Source organism: Oratosquilla oratoria, chromosome 12, assembly GCF_046742065.1.
Source record: "Oratosquilla oratoria isolate Oo_2021 chromosome 12, ASM4674206v1, whole genome shotgun sequence".
NCBI classification, from domain to species: domain Eukaryota; kingdom Metazoa; phylum Arthropoda; class Malacostraca; order Stomatopoda; family Squillidae; genus Oratosquilla; species Oratosquilla oratoria.
The window spans coordinates 55,690,454-55,700,606 of NC_134788.1; the positions used below are offsets into that span (position 1 = coordinate 55,690,454).

Here is a 10,153-nt window from a genome sequence, read left to right on the forward strand (position 1 = left end):
AGGGAACACAGAGATTTACCGCATTGTTTAGCTCCGTGGTGAAGTTTTCCCACGCTTTATCAATATCAATCTCGTTCGGAGTTGTACTCCAGTCTAAGTTTTCTAGTAATGATCGAAGTTTATTAGAATTAGCTTTACGGAAGTCGGGTACTTTTTCTTCGCTGGTCTTAGATAAACTGCCTTCCATTTTAATTTTGAATGTGATGATCGCTAGTGCTGAATATAGGGCCGACATATACTTCGTTTACAAGATTCTCTGTTGTATTAACCCATTCAACTCCGTTGACAAGATGTCTTGTCATTTGGTCAAATAAAACAAAAAATCATAAAACACCAAAATGTATAGACACGGTAAAGGAAACATGGACTGGAGGTGAAGCTTTATTCCTGACGAAACGTCAGGAATAAAGCTTCACCTCCAGTCCATGTTTCCTTTACCGTGTCTATACAACTTGTTCACATGGATTTTCAAACACCAAAATGTTTGATCAAACACCAGAAAAATATGACGTCAGTCCTCGCTTCGCTGCGAGCGAAGCGAGGATTGACGTCATATTTTTCTGGTGTTTGATCAAACATTTTGGTGTTTTATGATTTTTTGTTTTATTTGACCAAATGACAAGACATCTTGTCAACGGAGTTGAATGGGTTAGATATCAGGTCAAGGCTATTATTTCCTCGGGTAACCTAGGGGCTGTTTACTCCTTGGTGGAAGTCACTTTCCGGTAAGTTACTATACAAGTCTCGTCCCGAATGCGAACTCAAATCCTCACCCCATCTCTTCACCGGCAAGTTAAAGTCTCCCATGATGACTGTCTCGCAGCGTTGGTTAGCTTCTACGATTAAATCGAATCATTTTTCGTCATTTACTTGTAGCTGACCCGGTGGTCTATAAACAAGTCCCAATTATTACTTTAGATTTACTGCGATTGGTTCTAACTTCAACAAACAATATATCAACATTTGTTACTGTCTCTGTTTTTAACAGTGATGTTTGGAGGGAGTTATGGACATACAAGATTACTCCACCACCTGTTCTATTTTCTCTTTCGCAGCTGAAAATTGTGTAGCCTGGCAAACAGTATTCCGCAATAAAATCTCGACTTGATGTGTCCAACCATGTCTCTGTTACTCCTATCACGTGATAGTTACCTGTCACTCTGAGAATCTCTAGATCTTCGAACTTGTTTCGTACGCTGCGAGCATTAACGTAACATAGATTGATATCTGCCATTTTTCTGTTTTGCTCTATTACGGGGGTGTTGATGGGGGCTCCGATGAGGAGTTTTTTCTTCTGATGTCGGTCAGGTTGTTGTTGAGCAGCCTACCTAACCTTGCTGCTCCGGCCACATTCAAGTGGAGACCGTCTTCCTCTAAAAGAGTTTTATCGAAGTAGAAGTTGTCCCAGAAATTGACAAATTGTTCTTTTTCCTTTTCACAGAGGGATTTTACTCTGTTGCACGCACTGAATGCTTTGTTGTAGAATCTGACTATGTCGAAATATTTTCCCCTTCTCTGGAATCTGGGAAGGATCCCTGAGATGACAAGGTTTTTCCCGGGAACCTTTTCTTTATATTTTCTGATTGTACTCCGGTACTTTTCAATGAGTTCTTCTGATCGAGTTGATTCGACGTCATTCGTACCGGCGTGGATTATGAATAACACACACCCAACTCCCCACCCACGAGAGTTGGAGTAACGATTCGAAGCGCAGCGATACTGAAATTATTTCAGCCCTGGGCAGGATTCGAACCTGGACCATCGTAGTGACAGTCGGGGACTCTACCAACCGCGCCACCAAGTATCTTGTGTTATCTGCTTGCCATACTATCTCTTTTCTTCAATTGTTTTCTAGAATGGTCCTGTGTCTTATGTTATTTGCTAGATTTTTTTTACTATTTTTTTTTTTTTTTTTTTTTTTTTTTTTTTTTTTTTTTAGGTCTTTGGTGTAGGAAGGTGTTTCTACTGTATTGTTAGAATGTTCTGCGTGACTGCATTGTCGATTATCTTGTAACACTTGGTTACTTTGTTATCTATGTAATCTATGTCTTTTATTTGAGTGTTTATGTTGGGTTGTTCTTCCTTTGCGTTGTATTCTTTTGTTATCGTTTCTAGCATTGTTTTGATTTTTTCCATTCTGCCAGCTTGTATGATAATCTAGATTATGTGGGGATAGTTATGTTTGTGATGGATGGTATATGATCCGAAGAAACTATGTCTCCTGGGTGTTTCCTGTACGAAAAGTCCTTGACTATGCGGTACAGTTTTGGTCTCCGTCCTATAGAATGGACATCAATTCACTAGAATCAATACTGAGAAGAATGACCAAAATGATACAGGGACTCAGAAATTTGCCTTACGAGGAGAGGCTTAGGCACCTTAACTTACACTCTCCGGAAAGACGCAGAGTGCGGGGTGATCTAATAGAGGTGTTCACTTGGATCAAAGGTTATAACAAGGGAGATGCAAACAAGGTAATCATATTAAGACAACATGGCAGGACTCGCAGTAATGGATATAAACTGGACAAATTTAGATTTAAGAAGGAAATAGGCAAGAATTGGTTTACTAATAGGGTGGTCGACGAATGGAACAGACTTAGTAACCATGTAGTGAGCGCTGAAACTATCAGTTGTTTTAAGAAACGGTTAGACAACTTTATGGTCAGGGATGACAGGTGGTAATGGACATGGAACTGCCTTGTGTAGGCCTTATGGTCTCTTGCAGTCTCCTTCATTCTTATGTAAGTGGTGGTGTGTGTTGGTGACTATCACGTCCGGGTTGTAGAGGCGTCCAAGCAGTCGACCCACAAACACTCAGACACCTACTGTACACCCAAGAAGGCACCCACACTCTCCTCATAAAACAAAGAAATAAAATCCATACACACAGAAGGCGTACAAAACATGGTTAGAGACGGGACAATAGACTTACCCACAACACTGCAGAGGCAGTGCAATGTAGTTCAGTTCGAAGCTTTAAGATTCGTTTAGATAAACACTTAAGCAAGATGCTGTAATGCCTGCCATTTATTGTATATTAATTGTTTATTTGTTTGTTATAATTTGGCTGTTTGTTTATTATGATTTATTTATTATTTATTATTGTTTACTATTTACATGTTTGTTTATTATTTAACTTTACATATTTGTTGATTATTTTACTTGTTATTATTAATATTGATATATTGATATTGATATGTTTGTTTATTATTTAACTTTACATATCTGTTTATTATTTTACTTGTTATTATTTATATTGATATATTGATATTGATATGTTTGTTTATTATTTATCTTTACATATTTGTTTATTATTTTACTTGTTATTATTTATATTGATATATTGATATTGAGTGTAGTAGGGAAGGCTTATGGGAGAATCTTAATTGAGAGGATTAGGAGAGGAACAGAAGGAGTAATTGGTGAGGAACAGTGTGGATTTAGGACGGGTAGAGGTTGTGTAGATCAGATCTTTGTGGTAAGACAGATATGTGAGAAAGCTATAGGAAAGGGGAAGGATGTTTTTTGGGCTTTTATGGATCTGGAAAAGGCTTATGATAGGGTAGACAGAAAGGCACTGTGGGAGGTTATGCAGATTTATGGGATAGGAGGAAAGCTTTTGGGAGCTGTCAAGAGTTTTTATGTGAGTAGTAGAGCATGTGTTAGGATTGGAAATGGAGAGAGTGAGTGGTTTGAAGTAAAGGTGGGACTTCGTCAAGGATGCGTTATGTCGCCCTGGCTGTTCAACTTATACATGGATGGGGTGGTGCGAGAGGTGAATGCTAGGGTAGTGAGTCAGGGATTGGAGATGGTTAAAGAAAATGGAGAAAAGTGGGAGGTGAGCCAGCTGTTGTTTGCGGACGACACTGCGCTTGTGGCAGGGTCAGAGGAGGGATTGAGGAAGCTGGTGGCAGAGTTTGGGAGAGTATGTGATAGAAGAAAGCTAAAGATAAATGTGGGTAAAAGTAAGGTGATGAGATGTACAAGGGGTGAAAGTGGCAGTAGACTGGAAGTGAACATTAAGGGAGAGCGACTGGAGGAAGTGGATAGTTTTAGATACTTGGGTGCAAGTGTAGCAGGAAAAGGTGGAGTGAAGGTGGAGGTAGAATGTAGATTGAGAGAAGCGAGTAAATGCCTTGGTGGTTTAAAGAGTGTAATGAGAAATAGACATTTGGGAATGGATGCGAAGAGGAGACTGTATGAAGGAGTGATTGTGCCAACAGCACTGTATGGGGCAGAAACGTGGAACATAAGAGAAGAAGAGAGAAGGAGTTTGAATGTGTTTGAGATGAGGTGTCTGAGAAGTATGGTGGGGGTTACTAGGCTAGATAGAGTGAGAAATGAGGAGGTGAGGAGGAGAACAGGGGTGAAAAAGGATTTGGGAGAGAGGGTTGATGAAAGAATATTAGGATGGTTTGGACACATGGAAAGAATGAGTGAAGAAAGACTAGTAAAGGAGGTATGGAAGGCAGATGTGGAGGGAGTGAACATGAGGGGACGTCCTAGGATGAGGTGGATGGATGGGGTGAAGGGGGCTTTGGGGAAGAGGGGAATGTCTGTTGAGGAAGGAAGGGAGAGGACGGAAGACAGAGGTGAGTGGAGAATGGTTGTATATGGATGATGTTGTGACTGCATGAGGAGGAATGGGCGGGGGGGTGGGGGGTGGGGTAGTATGTGTGAGTAAATTTTGACGCAGCCCGAAGGGATTTCTCCCCGTCCTCTCCTTATATGCAAAGGGGGACGGAGAGGGGGGGTCGCCGATTAAATGAAGCGGCCTTGCTGTGGATGTACTGTGTCTTGCGACACTGCTTCTGACCCAGGGCGGTGGGCAGGGTTCAGGGATGACCCGTCATCCAGGAGGTGCTCAGATGAGAGGAAGGGTGGGAGGGGTGTGGAGTGTATTTAGGGATGAAATGGGTGGGAGTGTTTTTATGCCTTTCCCTTTGTGGCTACCTCCCTTGGAAGGGGGAAAATGCCTTGGTATATGTATGTATGTATATATATATATGTACATATATATATATATATTTTTTTTTTTTTTTTTTTGCATCCGACCTAATTATGGACCAAAAGGTCTCCTGTCGGCATGCTCCTCCTTTGTAATCCTTTATATTATGTATGTTGGGAAGTCTGGGCCGAGTAAGGTGAGTTGGCTTTGTGTTATGAATATGGACTTCCCTGTTTGGTTATTGTAGATGTGTTTCAATGTTTTGCATTAAAGTCTCCCATGATATATGTCTGTTGTGGTTTTTGTGTAATTTTTTATATGTCATGCGTTGGCAGGTTGGTATGGTCTTCGTGGTGGGAGGTATAATATGGCTAGGGGTCCTTTGTGTAGATTTCTTTTGCTAAAAAAAAAGTCTTCGTCGAAGTCGTCTAATAGTATGTGTTTTGTTCCTCCTCATGGCTATTCCAGGTGGTAGTGGGTAATAAGATAGATAAATAGATAGATCGACAGATAGATGCATTACAACACACGCTGAATAGTCCCCAATACATATATTTTCATCTAATCAACCACATCAATTTTTTTTTTTTTTTTTTTTTTTTTTTTTTTTTAATTCCTTGCATAGGTTTTGTGTCGCCGACCGATCGCTTGATTTTCGGTCGAAGGTAATCGGAAACAGGTCGTAAGCTTGGTGTGACTGGGGCTTAACCCATTAAACTCCGATGACAAGATGTCTTGTCATTTGGTCAAATTAAACAAAAAATCATAAAACACCAAAATGTTTGATCAAACACCAGAAAAATATGACGTCAGTCCTCGCTTCGCTCGCAGCGAAGCGAGGACTGACGTCATATTTTTCTGGTGTTTGATCAAACATTTTGGTGTTTTATGATTTTTTTTTTTATTTGACCAAATGACAAGACATCTTGTCATCGGAGTTGAATGGGTTAATGTCTTGACTTTGTGTCTTTGGACGCAGCCCGAAGGGATTTCTCCCCGTCTTCTCCCTTTCTGCATGAGGGGACGGAGAGGGGGGGGTCGCCGATTTAATGAAGCGGCCTTGCTGTGGATGTGCTGTGTCTTGCGACACTGCTTCTGACCCAGGGCAGTGGACAGGATGCAGGGATGACCCATCATCCAGATGGTGCCAAGATAAGAGGGGTGGATGGGAGTGGAGTATCTGGGAATGGAATGGGTGGGAGTGGATTTTATGACTTTTTTTTCTACTTCCCTTCTAAGTTACATGTATATATGTGTTTTGCTATGGAATTGAGTAGTATGATGTCTAGTGTGTGGCAGTTATGTACTATTTGCTTAGTTCTTGGCGTCTATGAAAGGTCTAAGACCTTTGTGTTGTATTGTGTAAATGGTGTTCATATATGGCAGTTTTTTTTTTTTTTTTTTTTTTGCGTGTTTCGTAATATCCTTCTTGTGTTTTCTTGTATCTTGTACTGTGTCTTTGGGCATTTTCTTCGTATATATATATTTGATTTTTTCTCTTTGGAGAAATGTGTGTACATGCGTTTATGACGTTGGATGGGTTCGTGATCGTAGAGCGCTTGTTGTAGATATCTTTCCTGGTGTTCTGGAATGTTCCTGGTGTAGCTTGATTATGTCGTTGATCTTCATGTAGCTCAGGGGTTCCCAAACTTTTCAGCTCTTCGACCCCTAGTAAAGTTTAAGATTTTCTATAGACCCCCAAACTATGAATTCGCGAATTATGTCAGTTTATTATTATTATTGGTGTTGTTGTTATTAATACTAGTAATATTATTATTATTATAGTTATCATCATCATCATCATCATCATCATCATCATTATTATTATTATTACTATTATTATTATTCTATTATTGTTATTATTATCATAATTTTAGTTATCAATAGTGTTATCATCATCATTTTGATCCGATATTAAAGGGCCAAATGGCAACATTCGTGAAGGCGACGGCGTTCCAATAATGATAGAGACACTTTCACATATACATAAACATAAGCGTTTTAAAATGAATATTTATAATTTACCAATAGCTTTAAGAGTGATATTGTATATTATCTATTATATTACTATAAGTAATATTCAAACCAACAATATTACACAAGCTCGTCATCTTGATGTTCATTCACGATGTGGTTGTGTGTATGTGAGATTCTCCCTACATGCACAGAATGGGGAGGATTTTGGACTCAGAGTGAACTGACTGACATGGTTTTTCTATAAGTTTATATATTGGTTCGTTGATTATTCTCACTCTTCCAGTATGGGAGGAGAACAGGATCATTTCATGCTAACTATTTGATTTAAAAGACTGCCTTTCGACCCATTGGCCATTTGTCGACCGCTTTGGGAACCCCTGATGTAGCTATTTAGTCGTTCCATTTCTTCTTTTTATTTCAGTTTTGTCCTTTTCATAGCTTGATTATGTCTGTGATCTTCATATAACTATTTAGTCGTTCCATTTCTTCTTTTATTTCCGCTTTGTCTTTTTCATGTATGTGTTCGGCCACTTGGTTTGTCGAATCCTTTGGTGGTTTTCTTGGCTATGGTTTCTATTTGAAAATCTGGTCTCATATCTATGTTATAGCAAATAACTCAACAAATGAAAATGTAGATATAAATAAAGTAAAAATGAATAAAATAGGTAAATGTAAAAACATGTGTACGAAATGCAAGGTTATTTGCATCATTATGTTAAAGCCAAAGCCGGTGTTAAGAAATGCATTCGAACGTTGGACACGTAGATGTAATCATTTCCTTTTTATGTATTTGATCCTTTATATTATCTATTTAACTAGTTTTAATATAATTTAATTTGATTTATTTTACTTCTATTATTGGGGTTTTCTTAGCAAAAGTAGTAATATTCTAGGAATATGAATTATTTGAAATCACGTTTATTATAACGACTATGCATGGGTAGGCCAGGAATTATTTTGTATCAGCCTTACGCACACACATACACACGCGCACACACGTACACACATACGCACACACACACACAATAAATCTGCCAATCATAGTACTTTCACTATTATACTTGGCACGCGAAGTACTGACAATTTTCTTTTTTTAAAAAATCAGTCGACTGTTGTTGACCGGGCAGATGCCTCTGGCGTCTGGCCAGGGGTGATGACGTCATGTCGCGCGACAGGGAAAGAAACAAACAAATGACGATCGCAGAGGGCAGACAGCTTCTCTCTTTTTCTCTCTTTCTCTCTTTAACTTCCAAAATTAATTATCTATGTTGATTTAGGGTAGAATATTATTTTTGTAGAATATTAATAAATATATTTGTTATTCGATTTATCGTTGTCGCTATACATCAAGCCCACGCCATTGAGGAATAACCAAGTGCTTCGTGGGACTCTTGAAGGCTGCGCTGACGAAGGAAGAAGTTGTACAGGGGCGTCGGAGACGTCAGAGCGAGAGGTTCTCGCCCTACAGAAGGAGGAAGGGGAGAAGGACCTGCAGAAGGCGTGGGATGAAGCAACGGAATCCTGTATCCAACTGGGCGAAGCCAAGGTATTATTCAATATATATATTTATATTATATATATACTTATATGTATATATATGTATATGTATATATATATGTATATGTATATATATATATATATACATATATTATCATTATTACTATTATCATCATTATTATATAATACGTATGACGACTCGCGTTTGAATTTCCTTAAAACTTTGTCACGTGACGATGACGTCACGCGACTACTCTCTATGCGTCATGTGATATCTGAAACGCACGTGAGAATGTCACTTTGCCTGAGACGTGACATGTCACAAGCTCTGTCGGATTACTGACGAAAGTCCGGGAGTGAGGTATCGCTTTTGGTCGGATTTTTTTTTTTTTTTTTTTTTTTAATAAATGTTAAGAAGGTAGCCATCTCTACAAATATATATATATATATATATATATATATATACACATATATATATATCGTTTATTCATTTTAAAAAATGTCTATATTAAGATGTAACGATCTCTGCGTTTATCATTGTTATTTTTTTTTTTCCAAAAATTTTAACCTTATCGAATAGGTCTTGTACATAAGATCAGACAAAGATTAGCTCTCTTCCTCTCTATCTCTCTCTCTCTCTACATACATACATACATATATATATATACATATATATACAGGAGACGTATTAACCGACGCAGAGCGCTTTCGTGTATTACATGACCGGTTCTTTCTCACCGAAATTTTCGCGAAGACCCTGTTCACACTAGCGGATTGAAACCGCGGCGGTGCCACAGAGTCAATGAAAATCGGCATGGATGTTTGTGAACGCCTCTGTTGACTTATACTGCCATTGAACCGCCGCGGTTCAAAACGCTAGTGTGAACAGGGCCTAGCCGAAATAGTGACGTCAAACGCGTCAAAGCACTATTGAGGTGTGGCCAGGTGTAGGTTCGCATTCCGAAACATTGTTCGTTAACCGAGACATATTGTGTATATATATATATATATATATATATATATATGTGTGTGTGTGTGTGTGTGTGTAATAAAACCACTTGGAATATTTTCCAAGTGGTTTTATTACATATTTTGTGAATCACGTGTTTTTGTTATGTATTCGCATGTATATATATATATATATCAAGGCTGCCAACAGAGGTCATGCGGTCATTTGTAATACATGTGCTCTGTTGCCAATGTCATTTTTAGCCACCCGGCGTCTACTTGCCAAGAAGTACTTTCAGTACGATGAAATGTCGATACTTTTATTTATTTTCATTTTTCTACGAACATGAGGGGCTGTTTTCCATGTGTGAATAAAATCGCCGAGCGGCAAATAGAATTAACGAGGGAATTGGTAGTACGCAGTGGGAATGGATTAGAAAGATAACGAGAAAGAATGTCAATATTTTATCTGGGACAGGAGACTAGAGCGTCCCCAACCAACTTGACCGTCGACATGACGTCACGAGGACACAGGGAGTGGGAGAGGCGAGGAGAGGTCTACTCCCCGTTCGCTCTCGAAAACAATAATTTAGGATAAGAATATATATATATATATATATATATATATATATATGTATATATATAATATATATATATATACGTGTATTACGTATGCGCGCGCACACGCTTTTCGTCAAGAATAGAATTGTTTACCAACTGCTCACTTCCCCGATTGTGGAATCACTAACTTAATCTTAACCTGACCTAACCTGACCTGAGC

General features: G+C 38.8%; 1 protein-coding gene across 2 annotated transcripts in view; it reads left to right on the plus strand.

Moving 5' to 3' along the window:
* Positions 1–10,153, plus strand: part of LOC143030783 (uncharacterized) — a 35,034-nt gene that overhangs the window by 14,507 nt on the left and 10,374 nt on the right. For both annotated transcript variants that reach the window (XM_076194001.1, XM_076194000.1), the window contains exon 3: positions 8,279–8,473. In XM_076194001.1, coding sequence (XP_076050116.1) covers positions 8,279–8,473 — 195 coding nt within the window. The remainder of the gene's footprint in view (positions 1–8,278; positions 8,474–10,153) is intronic.